Raw genomic sequence first — 16,965 nt, forward strand, 5'->3', positions numbered from 1 at the left:
GAATATATAATAATAACATAATATTCAGGTTACGATTACCCTGCATAGCGGGGAGTCTAGCCCGGGGGGAGGGGGAGTTCCGAAACCTCCCCACGGGCTCAATTCCACCGCAGCGGTAATTTAGGTCTGCGGGCCAAGGGCTTCTGGCTGCCGAAAGAAACGGCTAGCGGCCCGTAAACTTGGCTGGCACCCAGGGTATACGTAGGTTACGATATCTTTATTGAGATTAGTCTAATGCAGGAAAGACAGTGTTTCGTATGAGCTTTGTGGTGCATCGTTTTTTGTGTGACCTTTGCCTCGTTGCGTACTTTTTACAATTTCCCGAACCCGGAAGTGACACGGAGTTTCGAACTAACGCAGAATAAAATACAACTATTCGTTGCTACCGAATATTGTCAGCATTGTCTCTCAGGCTTTATGTATCGTTATGTTCTGTTATTAAAACAAAAGCGCTGCTTATATCGTAAACTAGACGCCAATATAACGGCATTGTTGGCTTTAGATCAAAGTTCTTCATCACGTGGCATGGCGTGATAGCATACCTATTTTAAACATTTGGAAACAACACTTCAACTTGGCCACTTTCCCCCCAAAACTGTTCTAGTTATCGATGTCAGTAACCTTGTCATCTTGTATAAAACGTACATTTTACAAAACTTACCTTTCTTCAGAAGAATCAAATGCAGGTGTCCTACGGGCTGAATAACGGTTCCGTCTTTTAGTTAGGTCAAACTTTGCGGTGAGCATGCTAGCATTTGTTACGGGCCTTCTCATTGGTTGATTATAGTGTTTGCTTAATCACTAGTCTTTCGAGCAGCGGGGCTAAAACAAGTCTTTCAGTGCTCAAATCTTCGCAACACGTTATATGGTTGTATATTTGAAAAATATAGTGTTCTTTTATTGTTGCTTTATTACGGCAACCTACCAACAGGTTGCACCAATCATAGAGCCTCTAACAAGCAGGTCATCAGTTACACCTGAACCTTACTATGTCATAGGTGGGCTATACCATAAAGGGTTACAGGGGTGTATGCTTTTAATATTTGCTTATTTACACGAAGTATTTACTAAATTACACAAAGCAAAAATATACATCATTAAAACAGATAACCTGACATTACGAGATTCTTTATTGACTGTAGTAAATGATAGTAAACAAGCATATAGAATTCATCATTGACAGGAATTGACTTAAACAAACTGGTCATCTCGAGCTCATACCATAACATTTGCTTTGCAGGTGGGGAGGGGGGGTTTCTTTGTTGCACACTTCTCTGAGGCTGTGCCCTACCTAGAACCTTAGACAGCAGTATTTCAATTTTTTTCCTGTCCATATCTAGCAGGATATTCTATTGGCCCATACACGTGACACCCCTGAAGAACAGGTGGACATATTTGCGGTCAATCTCGTCGACGAAAACTGAACCTTGATACCTTGATACCGTCTTCGGGATGAGAGGTAATCCTGTGGTGATCCCGATCTCGACTTCACTCAGTGTTATACTTTTTGCTCTCCCAGTATTTGTCTAGGTTCGTCTTGAACTCATTTACTGACTCTGAGTCAATTACGGCCTGTGGTAGACTGTTCCAATGAAGAAACTTCTTGTAACAGTCGGGGTTAGACAACTGCCCGAAGGTAACTTTACCTTCAAAGCTTCGTCTCCACCAGATCTAGACTCTTTTGCAAGCAAACTGGACCCTCTATGGCTGGTCAGCTCCCCTGGTCAGCTACATTATTTTACGCAGATTTCTATTATTTGGTTACAAAAGACTTTGCAACCACGTATAAAAGTAAAAGACCAAGCAATAAATCAGAGCCTTGTCTTGAATGAAGTCGCCAAACTCTTGTATTATAGAATCTTTTTTGTTGACAGGCTCACAGGATCCGAAGAAAGTGGACCCTAAACTGATCGTGCCGTTCTACGATAGCGTGTTCTGCTGCCTGCCGAACCGCTGGCTGAAGTGGCTGCGATGCGGAGTCAGGCATGGGGAACCCGAGGGGGTAAGTTGTGAAGCTTCCATCGCCAGAGTCCGTAAAAGTGAGCGCATGTAGCCTGTAGCATGTATAGGTTAGCTTGAAGGTTCATCTGCATGCGTAGCCTAGCCTGTTATCCAGTCTGATCGCGGTCGGGGCCACAAGAGCTCTGTCCCGCCCGCCTCACATAGGTTTCCCGGTGTGTATTTCACGAGAGATTGATTAGCTCTCCACGCGTGTTAGGGGGAAACCAAATCCCCAGGCACACTGTCTTTTATTAGCGTAACACTCCTAACGGGACGGCCTGTTGCACTGGGCGGGGGAAGCTATTAGAGCCCCCGAAGGCACAACCTGCCTGAACACCCCAATACCCCAAATCACGTAAGATACCAGGCTACTGCATGCGTTGGTAGTATTCTGAAACAGGTTTAAACTGTCATTTCCAACACAAGAAATCAGACTTACCTACAAGCGGTGAACTGCTTATCCTTTGACAAATACTGGAGTTGAACAATGGAAAATGTTGGTAAGTCCACAAGGAAAATTACAGCTCAAACGTATTTCAACATATATGGGTGGGATAGTGCTTGTCTAACAATAAAAAAACATTATTATTCCGTTAAACATTAAGAGCTAAGAACGTCACCCAAAGAAGTTGTTAGTCGACCGATAACCAATCAGCACCAAGGACAGACCCCATACCATGTGTGCACGCGCGTGTGTATGTGTGTGTGCGTGTTTGTTTGCTTGTTTTTAGATGACGCACACCTTCACACTGTATGTAAGTGTGTGTGACTATGTGTTTGTGCATGCGTTTGCATATGTGTGTGTGTGCGTCCGTGCGCCCGCGTGTGTATGCGTGTTCTTTCTATATGTGTATATATGCGTGTGTGTGTGTGTGTGTGTGCATATGTGTGTGTATGCGTGTGTAAGACCGTCTATAAATACCCGTAACCTTGACATGACGATTTTCTCCATCTCCAGGACAAGGCCGGTCTCGACGTCGAGCTGTCGCCTGTAACCAGCGGGCTTCCACCTACTGACCAAGGGACCAGGTTGTAAAACAGTCTGGGGACAACCACAGACCATTTATGGTTAAAAACATCTTCAGGAACCGAGTAAAGAAGACTGACTCTTTTTACACAACCAAGTCTTTTATTCAGCCGACGTTTAATTTTTTTTTTGACCGTCTGTCACCTTCCTCAGGGCGATTCTGACTGGTTCACATTGCATTGCAGCACAGGTGTCGCAGGGACCGCATTGTAGATAGAATTCCCTGTAATCACGCATATGTGTCGCTGGTAAAGATGCATTCCCAAACGTACAATATTTACATATCTACACATATGCGTGAATACAGGGAACTGTATCTACAATGCGGTCCCTGCGACACATGTGCTGCAGTGCAATGTGAACCAGTCAGAATTGCCCTGAGGAAGATGACAGACGGTCACCGAAAGTTCGACTGAATATAAAAGACTTGGATGTGTAAAAAGAGTCTCTTTACTTAGTGTCTTACCAACCTGATGAAACCAGATCTTCGCGGGAACCATGCAACTGGTACTATTCCCTGATTGGCCACTACCCTGGTTATTTCACATCACACCAAATGTATCTCCGGCTTGTATTTTTCCATCACATGAGCCTTTTTTAGTTGTATTAGTTTTAGACTTTATATTTTAGCGTTAAAACTTTGCTCACGTTAATATACAATGTATCTCAATTCTCAGTTCTGAGGTAGCTATGTATACGTTTTCACCAGGACACATACACATGCCGCATATCTAGCCCCCACCAGGCCTTTCTACGGGAATACGGATCGAAGAATTCGGCAAAAAGGAGAGTAAAATTGGTCTAGGGAGTCCGGCCGCGGGAAGGTTGTTTCTTTCCCTAACTGCGGCCAAACTCCCCTGGCAAATATATTCTCCTATATAGAGCCAGCGTAGTTAGTCTGGTAGAGACTAAGGTATATCAACGTGAGATCTAACTGCAGTATCTGTGATTGAAATTCGAACTAGTTCTATAGTTCATAATAATTATAAATTCACTTATTAGATCCATGGCCAGTTCGCTCCTGAATTTTATAGTGGGAACACGCTATTTGAATATTATTATGTTTACCGAAGGAAAATTGTTTTTGTTACGTTTCCTCTTCTTCTTCTTCTTCTGTTCCAAACACTGACCTCTGACCGGGCTAATGGCCTGATTTGTTGAGATCTATCACCATGGTAACTGGTGTCGGGTGACATCATGTTGCAATTTTACAGCAGGAGGGATTTAGACTCCTGTCTGACCATATGTATGGATGTGTTTGAGAAAGAATTACTAGTAACAGAGCAAACCATATGCGAAGGTAAACATTATGCATTTGCATTGCATATGTTACCTTTCTAGTTACATAGTAATTTGATACAGGTTTCCGAGGCATACATACATGTATGGTCGGATGACAGCACTAGTGCTCACAACACATACACTGTGTTAACAATTTGTGATGTAACGAAAATATAATTTTCTCACCAATGACACGTGTCTCTTATGTGTGTGTTTGTGTGTTTACTTCAATGGGAAAATAGATGTTGACTCTGAGTACACGTACTGTAGCTTAGAATAGAATAGAATACAAGTAAAATCTGAGATTTTATACCTCCGGGCTTGTTATTGTATATTCTTATATGTTTGTTATGTACAGTATAGTTGATGGTGTTAAATTTTATGTGTTAGACTTAGCGTTCCAGGTTGTGTTAACACAGGTCAACATTTTCATCTGCAGCTTATAACATGTACCCATGAACTTATGAAATTCTATTTAATCTGCCGCAAGGAACTCGCAATGAAACTCAGAATGACAACCGGAACCGTTAAATCAGACGTTAAAAATAACCGGTAATCAGTGTTACGACATACATTCCTGAGGAAGCAAAACGCGGGCACATGGTGCGTATCCACACATGATTTCGATCGAAAACATAGTGACTGGGGTTCGAAATGTTACATACAGAAGCTTGCTGCTTATAGCACGTCAAATATACAAGGGTTTACAAGAAGTTGTTGTAATATAGGCACGTATGCAAAAGTTTGCATAATAGTAATTTGCATACTTGTGATTCGCTACATTTACCAGATATTAACACTTCCGGGAACGAAAAAAAAACAACATCATAAATCCGCAAAGAAATATATATTTTCACCAAAGGATCTTTGAATTGTGCATATTTTCACCGAATCTGGCTATGCAGCCGTGGAAAACAGCGTTTTGGCGCATATTTTTAAACAAAGAATGTATCAAGAGCAGACAACCCTCTGTGCGAAGCGTAGGGAAAGTGGATCAAACCGATAATACCTTAAACACACCAAAGGTCAACGCTCGCGACCATTTTCAGGGTCAAAGGGGGGTCCGGATGCAGCCAAAAGGCAAAAAAATATAGTATTGCAAGGCACTCGTACTCGTAGCATATAGTATAGACCTAAAATTATTATTAAAACACACAAAAAACACAGACATACACAGGCATACAATACACACACATAAACACACAAAACACACACACACACACTATTACTATTACTGTAAGTAGAACTTAAAGATACTAACAATATTCTTTAACTTTTTTCGGTACCGTTTTTCTCGTCAGACGTCCTATACTAGAGCTGTGTGGCTCAAGGGCTCAGGAAACAGAGATGTGCACAGCCTTTTACACCATACGATGTGGTGGCGTCAGTTTTGTAATCTAGTACGCCAATAATAAATATCTGTAATTGTTCTCATTTTAATAGAAAATATGGTGTAGGAAATTTGTACTTTTTGCTTGTATTTATCATATATATATAATAAGATCTAATCGTCCTTTTTCGACACATATAAGTGCCTGGCACCGAAACGGGCCGCCATTGGTCCTCATAATTAGATTATCAACTTCACATTAATTATACAGGGCCGTTCTGCACACCTGTGTAAAAACAAGTTTGGTATCGTCCGTTGAAAATGGCGCTTTCGTACGACGGAAATACTCCGGGCTGATTTTTTTCAAACTTGCTGGGTACTTTTTAGACGTTTTCGTCGATAGAATGTCTTAGTAAGTGTGCAGCAGACGTCTGGGAGTGTTCCCCGAGGATTTGTACCTTTCTGGTGATGTTTTGAAGGGAAAGAGCGGATTTCCTGACCTGACGAATTTTGGAGAAGACAAAAATGGCGAGACAGTTGGGAAGAGTAGCGTGGTGTAGAGACGACTTCGCTCATTGTTGCAGGTAAACCAGTACATTGTTCGGCTGACATTATTCCTTAGTAACTAGTACGAACATGTCAAGTTATATTCCGTAAGAAATGATCTATTTCTGTATTAGGGAGCGGCCGTTCCTAATTTTAGACAGGCTTAGAAAAGTCTATCGCGTTTTCAACAACATTTTCAATGTGGGGTGCGCTTGTAGAGTGATAAATGTATGTGCATGTCTTTTAGTCAGTTGTTAAGTGTTTTGAGGTTATATTTGTTGAAAGAAATTGTGTATCGACCAAACTTTTTTCTTTATCTCCACGTGGTTCAAAACACCTGTTGGAATGTGGCCGTGTACATAATTAGTCATTTTTCCCGCCAAAAATTTGCGTAAACAAGATGGGCGCCTCAAAGCTTCAGGGCGCCGAAATGAATACGATACAAAACGGTTGAAAACTAGTTATGTCGAGGTGACCATACTTTCGTTCTTCGTTACCACTTGCAATATATTATGTATAATTTAAAAGCTTGTTCGTTTCCGTTTTTGAGCAATTCAGTAAATAGTAATGACCAAGTACACGTATTTCTGGCAAAACACCACAGTTGACTATGCTAGAAGGTAGCAATTCCTGTTTTCAAAGCATTTTGCGCCGAGTGTTTTCGTATTCCACATAAAGCATATTCCACTAACCTACAGTTGGTGTCACTGGAAGACAGAAGAAAAATGTCAAGACTATGCATGATGTACAAAATGACTAATAAAGAGGTGGACGTCCCAATTACTAAGTACCTAATACCAGCCCAGAAGAGAACAAGAAATAGCCATGCCTTCAAGTACCAGTGTTATCAACCAAGGATCGACGTGTTCAAGAATTCATTATTTCCTAGAACTATTGCAGAGTGGAATCGCAAGTACAGTAGGGGTATTGTCATTAGATAGCTTTAAACAATGGCTAGAGTTAGATGTTCAAGGGTTAGGTGTAACAAGTCGATCGGTGTAATGTAGCCAGCTGCCGCCGCGCCGCGTGTCTGCAAAGCTGGTGTGTCACGCCGAAAGGTGGTTATTCCTGCTATACAAATTATGTACAGTTTTCGTCGAGGTATGTGTTTGTTTTAAAGTAAAGATATTATATATAAATTTAAGGTGTGTGTGTGCATTGTTAGTTTTTAATTTGAGAGAAGTGTTCAACTTATAATGTATGTATGGTTAGATGATGGCTGATGGAGTAGTGAGGACTTCTGTCTGAACCTGACAGGACAGATTGGACCAATGATTTGAAGACCGAAGAGGAATATCAGGTGAGAAAAATCTGAATTCTGCATTTTGCCTACAGTTAATTTGAGTTGAGCCAAGTGTGTAACTTCTAATGTCTGTATATAGTTAGGTGATGACTGATGCAGTAGTGAGTAGTCTGAACCTGACAAGACAGATTGGACCAGACTAGATGATTTGAAAACTCAAGAGGAATATCAGGTGAGAAAAATTCCAATTCTTCATTTTACCCACCATTTACTTGGTATTATTTGAAACAAGTGTGTATCGTTCAATGTCTGCATAGTTAGGTGGCTGCCGACTTACATAGGAGTGAAGACAAGATTGGACCAGATGATTTAAAGACCGAAGAAGAATATCAGATGAGAAAATCCCAATTATGCATTTTACCTACAACTGTAGGGTCTTATTTGAGACAAGGGTGTAACTTCTAATGTCTGCAGTTAGGTGTCTGCTGACTGATGCAGTAGTGAAGACTCTTGTCTGAACCTGACAAGACAGATTGGACCTGACCAGATGATTTGATGACCCAAGAGGAATATCAGGTGAGAAAAATTGCAATTCTGCATTTTAACTACCATTTACTTGGTATTATTCGAGACAAGTGTGTAACTTTTAATGTCTGTACACATTGTAGTTACATGTACTGTAGGTGGCAGCTGGCTGATGCAGTACTAGTAGTGGGGACTACTGCCTGTACCTGACAAGACAGACTGGACCAGACCAGATGATCTGAAGACCCAAGAGGAATATCAGGTAAGAAAAATCCCAATTCTGCATTTTACCTACAGCTATTTGATGTTATTTGAGACAAGTTTGTAACTTCTAATGTCCGTATAGTTAGGTGGCTGCTGACTGATGCAGTAGTGGTGAATTCTTCGTAAACCTGACAAGAGAAGATAGGACCAGACCAGGTGATTTGAAGACTGAACACTTTGAAAAGCCTATCTTTTTGTGCATCGATTAAAGCAACTTGCTTGACAACTTACATGACTTATTCCTTGCCTCATATGTTATTATTAATAACAACTCTGAGGTGTAACATGCTACAAGTACAGTGCATTTTGTAACACTTTTAAAAGCAGTTTTCTAGAGCCCAACTCGTTCAAAATCCATTCATTGGGATAGTTGACTTGCATGATGCTATCATTAGTTTGGTTATTCAGTGTTGCCTGGGGATGTTTTTTCCATAACACATCCTTTTATACTATTTTCAGGTGTGTGCTGAGGCTGTCCAGTCTGGGAGAAACCTGCGATGACAGCTCAACAAACTATTTGACTTGAAGATGCAGAAGGAAATGAAGACAGCAAAGCAGTAAGAGAAGACAGTGGGCACAGTGTATTTGTGAGTATAGTTTATTTGTTCAGCAACACACCCAGGCTAATAAATTTCTATCTTTTCCTATCCAGTCACTAAAGCTTTCACTGCTTTTAATTGCAAACTATTTCACACATTTCTAGACTCCTTTTCACGTCTTCAAACAATTAGTCTGACAAAAGAGGTTACATTGTATAATGTCTCCAGTATAACCTCCTTGATTGACGTTGTGTTTTTCAATTCACTATTTTTCAAGTCACAAAGGTAACTAATTATTTGATTCCCACATCGTCATCACTTTTTAAAAGCCTTTCTTGTCGCCGTAGTCCCCCCGAAGCAGCTCTGTACGAACTGTCTTATATCTACCTCGGAGCGGTGGCCACGCTCAGCTGTGTCATCGTGGGACTCTTAGTGAGCTTCGTAACTGGTACGTGAACAAGGTTACATCTTATACCTTAGGTGATTTGTTTTTTCCATTGGGCCCTTGATTTTTGGTTTGTAGCTTACACAGAGATGTACTTTGTGAAATACAAATTATGCAAAACAAGATCTAATTTGCATAATTAATGAGGAAAAATTTAGCAGTCAGATTTAGCAGTCAAATTTAGCATAATTTAATCAGCTACATTCCATGATAGGGCTATTTAATTAAAATAAGCTTGTGACATATTATGTACTCGATACTCTTGATACTCACTAGATACAAGCAATGACAACACTCCCAATGGTACAAAAAATCTCTTTATTGGCTTAGTCTTGGCCATTGCAGAAACTATGCTATTCTTAAACTCTTACTAATAAACATTATTTTGGAGGGTTATTATTCCCTCTTTCACTGGGCAATTTACACCGTGAACTGGACGAACAACTTTGCTGTTAACATATATATACAGTGCATATGCAAGCACAGCACCATTTTAACCAATTCGGAGGTATAGCGTAGCAGTAAGATTTGCCCGCGTGTTGCTACAGCTTATCAATCTTCTTTCTAATGTCATCCTGTTGCAGTTTGTCACCTGTCTCAATGGCGATGGCCATAGCTGATTGGTACTGGGATTTGGCCAGGTCCTTCTTTCCCAGTTTCTTGTAAGATTTTGCTATGTTCTTATGTGCTGTTGTCTGTGATTTCTTGTCTCTATCCTCTTGTCTCATCTTGAGGTGGTTTTGATACATGGTCAGGGCTTTGTCATACTCTTTGAGCTCAAAATGGGCCCTCCCGAGTCTATCGTAAGCTATCCCTTCTTCATGCCTGTCCTTCAACTGCCTGGCTAGTGCAAGGTGCTGTTCGTAATACTGGATGGCTGTACGTGGGGAGTGGAACTGTTCTCTGAGCATCTCACCTATCTGGAAAATAGCCTTTATCTGTTTACGCTGCTCCTCTGCATTTTGTGATGCTACATGGCTTTCTAGATACGGTATCATTGATACACGGTCTACATTTGAATGAGTTTTTCCTTGTGCACCCTTGTCTCCATTTTCTTCTTCTCGTATCTTCGAGGCTTTCTGTAATAACCTCAAACCTGCCTCATGCTCCCCCATTTCGAAACGAGCCATTCCCAATCTCTCGCAAGCCACTCCCTCCTGATGCCTGTTCTTCAACTGCCTGGCTAGTACAAGAGCCTCATCGTAGTACTGGATGGCTGTAAGTGGGGAGTGGAGTATATTTTTGTGAATATCAGCCATAACGAAGTAAACCTTCATCTGTCCATGTTGATCTCCTGTCTGCTGTGTCATCTGTAAGGCCGTGTTAAGATGGGATGCTGCAAGGTCCAGATTACCCTGTAAACTGTATACAGTACCCATTTTCTTGTGTGCTTCTATCTGCTGTTTCTTCTCACCGCCCTCTTGCTTAATCTTTAGGGACTTTTGACAACACTCTAGGGATGCCTCATATTCCCCCACCTCACAATGTACCATTCCAAGTCTGTCATAAGCCTTCCCCTCTTCATGTCTGTCCTTCAACTGCCTGGCTAGTGCAAGAGCCTGTTCATAATACTGGATGGCTGTACGTGGGGAGTGGAGTTGTTCACTGTGCATCTCACCAATTTTGAAGTAAACCATTATCTGCCAATGTTGATCCCCTGTCTGTTGTGCCAGCTGTAAGGCTGTGTTGAAGTGGGATGTTGCCAGGTCCAGTTTACTCAGTCGCCTGTATACATTACCCAAATCTATGTGGTTTGCTATCTGTTGTTCTTTGTTGCCATCCTCTTCGACAATTTGCAGGTGCTTTTGACCCCACTCCAGAGCTGCCCCATACTCACCCATCTCATAATGGACCTGTCCAAGTCTGTTGCAGGCCATTCCCTCCTGATGCCTGTCCTTCAACTGCCTGGCTAGTGCAAGAGCCTGTTTATAATGCTGGATGGCTGTACGTGGGGAGTGGAGTTGTTCCCTGTGCATCTCACCCATCTTACAGTAAACCCCCATCAGTCCATGTTGATCTCCTGTCTGCTGTGCCAGTTGTAGGGCTGTGTTGAAGTGGGATGTTGCTAGGTCCAGTTTACTCATTCGCCTGTATACATTACCCACATTAATGTGTGCTGTTATCTCAAACAGTCCTTCCTCTTGGCTAATCTGCAGATACCTTTGGAACCACTCTAGAGCTGACTCGTACTCCTCGATCTCACAATGTACCAGTCCAAGTCTGTGGCAAGCCACTCCCTCTCCATGCCTGTCCTTCAACTGCCTGGCTAGTACAAGAGCCTGTTTATAATGCTGGATGGCTGTACGTGGGGAGTGGAGTTGTTCCCTGTGCATCTCACCCATCCCGAGGCAAACAATAATCTGTACATCTAGATCTCCTGTCTGCTGTGCCAGCTGTAAGGCAGTGTTGAAGTGGGATGTTGCCTGGTCCGGTTTTCCCAGTACTCTGTATGCATTACCCACATCTGTGTGTGTTATCATCTGTACTCTCTTATTTCCACCATCTTGGCTCATCATCTCAAGGCTCTTCTGATGCCACTCCAAAGCTGCGTCATAATTCTTCATGTCCGAGCAAGCGTGTCCTAGTTTGTGGTAAGCCACCCCCTCCATTTTCTTCTTCCTCGAGTCCCTGGCTAGTGCCAACACCTCTGTGTAGTACCTGTGTGCGACCTCTGGTTCCTCTAGCTGTTCCCTGTGCAAATCACCCAGCATGCAGTAAATTTCCATCTGTTCAGTCTTGTTTCCTGTCTCCACGGCAACAGACAAGGCTGATTCATAGTTAGTTTTTGCATCTGACACTTGACCTGATAGTGCCAATGATGAGGCCAGGTTTTTGTAAGCGATGCAAACATCAGTTTCATTTCCTGCATCTACTCTATAGATAGCCAGAGCCTTTTCATGGTTTGTAAAGGCTTCAGCTTGGAGACCTAGCATATCACAGGTTACGCCTAGTCTGCTGTAGGCCTTGGCTTGTTTTGCGTCTTCTGACAGTGCCATAGAACACTCTAACATGTTCTGATAATACTGCAGAGCTGACTGTGGGTTGCGTAGTTTAGTCATGTAAAGATCTCCTATCTGACAGTACAGGTAAAACTGTTCTCCCTTGTCTCTCAGTACTGCAGGTTTGTTTAGTTCAGCAAGGAGAGTCTCCAGTGTGCCCTGGACGTCACCCTCGCCTACGTGTCCGAGAAAGATCCTTTTAGTGCCTTTAGTCAATTTCATGGAAGCAATAAATTTCCTGGATGTTTTCATCTTTAGATATAGAGCAAATAGCATGCAAATACGAAAGGTTGACTTTCCAACAGACAAATAATAGAAACGACATCGAAAATGTGCAAAAGACGACTTACAGCTGCCCTATTACATTTTGCATGTGCAATCCTTTTGTGCCACGATATCAGAGAGAGACAAACTAACCCTAACGTCTGTCCATTCTAGAATCTTCTTTGGAACAAGATGCTAAAGACGAAATGATTGCAAATCTGTGATATTGTAACAAAATTGATTAGTCTCACGAGACTAGGTCGAGACTCGTGCGGATCGTCTGGCCTCCCCCGCCTCCTTGTGTAGTAGGGGTAGGTAGGACTAAGTGGGCAGCTCAGGGCTGAAGTTTGGAGGCCAGAAGATCCGCACAAGTCTCGACCTAGTCTTGTGTTCTCGCGAGACTAGGTCACTCCGTCATCAAGATGTACAGTGGACATCGAAAATTTGGAGGTGCGTGTTTCTACCCTTTAAAAACAGTCACTGATTGAGGAATATTCTACAAAATGAGCATGCTAGTATTAAATCCTCCTACCTGTGGGTGAGTCGGGTCTGCTGAGTCCTGATCCTGGAGTGCCTGTCACATAGCCAGATGAGTCAGAGCTTATGGAGGAAGTCCTCTTTCTCCGAGGTCCCATCAGTCGTTCCAGTTCCTTGATGTCCAGTGAGACCAGTTCTGACATCACCTGTGGAACCTCCGTGTCACCAATGGTCTGATCTTCTGTGGATTTATAATATTTTCTATGAGCACTGTAAAATCTATGGATTTAAATTGAATTTCACATTTTGACACTTCGAAGCAGCGAAACATTCAGATTTACAATTTTGTTTTACCATTTGTTTGTAGTTAGCAAACTTTCATAGCATGAAAGTTCATCTATGTTCCCTCTCTGTGTTGGTGCAAGTCAGAGACGGGGGCGACACAAGTTATCTGACACGTATGACCCGCTACTACGGTCACGTATCTCTGACGTCACGTTCCAAGAGTAGAATTTTGGATAAGTCCCAATTCATTGTAGTGTTGGCAGTTAAAGTCTTTATTTCATAATTTTATCTATCATAATGATTATTAATATGACAAAGTTAATCCTCAAATCTCTTTTACCTGTTGTTTCCTGAGCTGGTATAACTGACGCCCCAGCAGGTTTGAGGACAGAGTTGATCTCCCCGACCTCCGTGTCTTCTGGTGTTTCCTCGGGTGTGCTGGCTGTTTGGACAGAATGATGATTCATTAGATGATTTGGTTTCGTTTATTGAAGTTGTAACAGCGCAATACACGTGTGAGACAGGCAGCTGTTGCTGGTGTTGTGTCCCACACATAGAAACAAATACAGGACAGACAATACTCACTTTCACGTGAGTTAAGTGAGGAAAGTCGTGTAAATTGCCTTTCCCAAGGGCACAAGATCGGTGGCATGTCAGGACTCGAACCCGGGACCTCTTGGTTCCGAGTCGAGCACTCTGCTGTTGCGGCACACGACCCCACTTTCAATGAGATATCCCAGATTAGCCGGTAGAAGGCCCAATCATTGATACATCGTAATAAGGTAGCGATTTATACTTTATTGTTACGTTGATGAAGGTTAGATATCCAGGTAAACAGTACTCATACTAACAGAACACGATGAAGCATATTTGAGCAACTAGAAAAACCGGTTGAACATGACAAAAGGTCCATAATTAAGGTCATTGATATGTAAGGTACATAGGGTACCCCGCCTTGCCACAACCTAAAGGACCGTGTGACTAGCAGTTCCAATGGTATTGTCTAACCATAGGAACTACCCTATGTACCTTACATATCAATGACCTTATGGACCTTTGTCATGTTCAACCGGTTTTTCTAGTTGTTCAAATACTAGTATGCTTCATCGTGTTCTGTTAGTTCATTAGTGACGCTGAAGAAGAGTGGTGGAGTCACTCGAAACGTCCGGATATTATCTCCGTAATTTATCCAGTAGTAGAGTTTGAAGTTCCTATGAGGATGCTTTATTGTGTTTATGTTTTCATCATGATCCACTATTATATTACAGGTAATCATTAGACATTGTGAATGGTTGGTCATATGTTACCTGCTATTCGAAGCTTGTCTAGTTTGTTGAGAAGATCATCGTCTCCATCGTCCCTCTGTGTAGGTAGTGGCACTTTGTGGAGGTGTTGCTCAGGCACTTTCTTCTGATCCAGATGGAGAACGTCCAACACGCTGCTAGTGGTGTGGACGTGTGGCTGATAGAGGGGGTACTCCAGGGGTAGTCTTGGCATGAGCGGACCTTTGAACAGCAAGTGTTCGGAGCGTGTTCAGAAATTGTCACAGATAATAGTCACATAAAGGTAAAACCCCCATCAATCTTTCGCCATTTTGTCTGTTTGATGGTTCAGTATGTCAGTAATGAAAGCCGGCGACACCCCTATCTTAGATTTAGTACAGTTACTAAAGGTATCATCCTGAAATCGAAATATCACGTACGCATTTCAATGGACCTTCAAAAATCTAAGTGGGGTCGTGTGGCGTAACGGTAAAGTGTTTATGGCATCATTTTTGTGTCAAAAATCTTTTCAAAAAAAGGTACCTTAAATTGAGGTAAATAGGTCTGCTATGCTGCCTTCAAAAGGGTCGTTTTGAATGCACGACAGGGGCCTTACGTAGGGGCCTTTATCATACCTTGCAAATTCCGTGTCAAAAAATCGTTTTAAAAAAAGGTACCTTGAATAGAAACAACTAGCATGTCACACATGGAAGTCCGTGTCCGTGTGCCCCCTATCAACCAAAGCAAGCCACCCCTAACGTAAGCCTGCCCCCCCTATTTCAAACATGGTTATGTACCACTTGAAAGCAAAGCATACTACCCCTAAAGTACCACTTGAAAGCAAAGCATACTACCCCTAACGTACCACTTGAAAGCAAAGCATACTATAAGCATACCACCCCTAACGTAACATAGTTATGTACCAAAGCAAGACACCCCTAACGTAAGATGGTTATGTCCCACTTGAAACCAAAGCAAGACACCCCTAACGTAAGCCTGTCCCCCCCATTCCAAACATGGTTATGTCCCACTTGAAACCAAAGCAAGACACCCCTAATGTAAACCTGTGCCCCCCATTTCCAACATGGTTATGTCCCACTTGAAACCAAAGCAAGACACCCCTAACGTAAGCCTGTGCCCCCCATTCCAACATGGTTATGTCCCACTTGAAACCAAAGCAAGACACCCCTAACGTAAGCCTGCCCCCCCCATCCCAAACATGGTTATGTACCACTTGAAATCAAAGCAAGACACTGGTCACTAATCGTTCCGTTTCGCCCTCCCCACATGGCGCCGATTGAGACATTAGGCCAAAGCAAGTAATCTTCATGGATGACATGAGAGCGTGCACTGATTTTCGCCTGATTTTGGAAAGAAAAACTAGACATTTTGATAAACACATGAACTTTCAAGATAAGAAATTTTGTTGCATTCTGACATTGGTCAACAAGTCTAAAATGGGCAAAGATGTCTGTTTTCATGCCGGAACGTGTATGGCAGATATACTGTATATATAAAGGGATGGGAAATGACAAGGCTCTGATGTAAATGTTGTTTTTTGTTACTGTGTCTGTGATGCATTCCATATGTGGTGTTCTCACTGAATCAAATATATTAGTACAATGATTGAAAAGTTGTATTTTTTTACAGTCTTTTTAGTGAGAAGTGAATGTTGTAACAGTTAGTTGGCAGTAAAACTTCTTGTTTAGAAGAATGAAATAGAAAAATGTATGAATATTGTTTTTTGCGGCCCACCTTTTTTTCGTCCTATCGCATTAGATTTGGAGACTGCGGTGGATTTTATCCATAAACTTTACTTGCTGTGGCCTTAGAAATAACAAATGACTAATGGCGAAACAAAACCATATGTGTAAGCCTCGTCTATTTTGGGATGGGGAATGGGAGGCATAAACAGACTGATAACACTTCGTTGATTTTTTGATACAAATGTATATATTTTGGTACAAAATGTATATATCAATGCAAAAGAACAAGATAAGATCTAGTAGGAGAGTAAAACTAGTGAGTCCGGCCGCGGGAAGTAACTGCGCGGCCGGTCAAACCCCAAGGCGGCCAAACTCCCCTGGCAAATTATATACTCCTGGCTATATATTATATACTATGTATATACATATATGTATATTTATATATATAGACCTTGTATATATATATATATACTATGTATATACTATGTATATAGTGATATAGCCAGCGTAGTTTGTTTGGTGGAGACTAATTCGTCCCCTCCCCGACCAAACTTGGAAGACGCTTCTTCAATAATCTTGGTGGTTTCAAGTGGTACATTAACCATTCTTACGGTTAGGGGTGTCTTGCTTTGGTTTCAAGTGGGTACATAACTATGTTACTTAGGGGTGGTATGCTTATAGTATGCTTTGCTTTCAAGTGGTACGTTAGGGGTAGTATGCTTTGCTTTCAAGTGGTACGTTAGGGGTGTCTTGCCAAGTGGTACATAACCA

General features: G+C 42.0%; 2 protein-coding genes and 1 long non-coding RNA gene across 3 annotated transcripts in view; 2 read left to right on the top strand and 1 right to left on the bottom strand.

Moving 5' to 3' along the window:
• Positions 1 to 3,141, top strand: part of LOC109482498 (sodium-coupled monocarboxylate transporter 1-like) — a 21,171-nt gene extending 18,030 nt beyond the window's left edge. The window contains exons 12-13 of the mRNA XM_019785221.1: positions 1,875 to 2,002; positions 2,960 to 3,141. Coding sequence (XP_019640780.1) covers positions 1,875 to 2,002; positions 2,960 to 3,037 — 206 coding nt within the window. The 3' untranslated portion in view covers positions 3,038 to 3,141. The remainder of the gene's footprint in view (positions 1 to 1,874; positions 2,003 to 2,959) is intronic.
• Positions 3,142 to 7,960: 4,819 nt separating this feature from the next.
• Positions 7,961 to 8,328, top strand: LOC109482524. Its single transcript, XR_002140958.1, has 3 exons — positions 7,961 to 8,004; positions 8,097 to 8,215; positions 8,300 to 8,328. It is a non-coding gene; the product is annotated as an uncharacterized LOC109482524 (long non-coding RNA).
• A 1,408-nt stretch (positions 8,329 to 9,736) lies between these two features.
• LOC109482313 overlaps positions 9,737 to 16,965 on the bottom strand; it is a 10,592-nt gene continuing 3,363 nt past the window's right edge. Inside the window, exons 5-9 of the mRNA XM_019784997.1 lie at positions 14,534 to 14,731; positions 13,567 to 13,695; positions 12,997 to 13,182; positions 10,473 to 12,376; positions 9,737 to 10,133 (exon numbers count right to left, since the gene is read on the bottom strand). Of these exons, the coding sequence (XP_019640556.1) occupies positions 9,744 to 10,133; positions 10,473 to 12,376; positions 12,997 to 13,182; positions 13,567 to 13,695; positions 14,534 to 14,731 (2,807 nt within the window). The 3' untranslated portion in view covers positions 9,737 to 9,743. The remainder of the gene's footprint in view (positions 10,134 to 10,472; positions 12,377 to 12,996; positions 13,183 to 13,566; positions 13,696 to 14,533; positions 14,732 to 16,965) is intronic.

This window comes from Branchiostoma belcheri, unplaced genomic scaffold, assembly GCF_001625305.1.
Source record: "Branchiostoma belcheri isolate BF01 breed outbred unplaced genomic scaffold, Haploidv18h27 scaffold6, whole genome shotgun sequence".
In the NCBI taxonomy this organism is placed as follows: domain Eukaryota; kingdom Metazoa; phylum Chordata; class Leptocardii; order Amphioxiformes; family Branchiostomatidae; genus Branchiostoma; species Branchiostoma belcheri.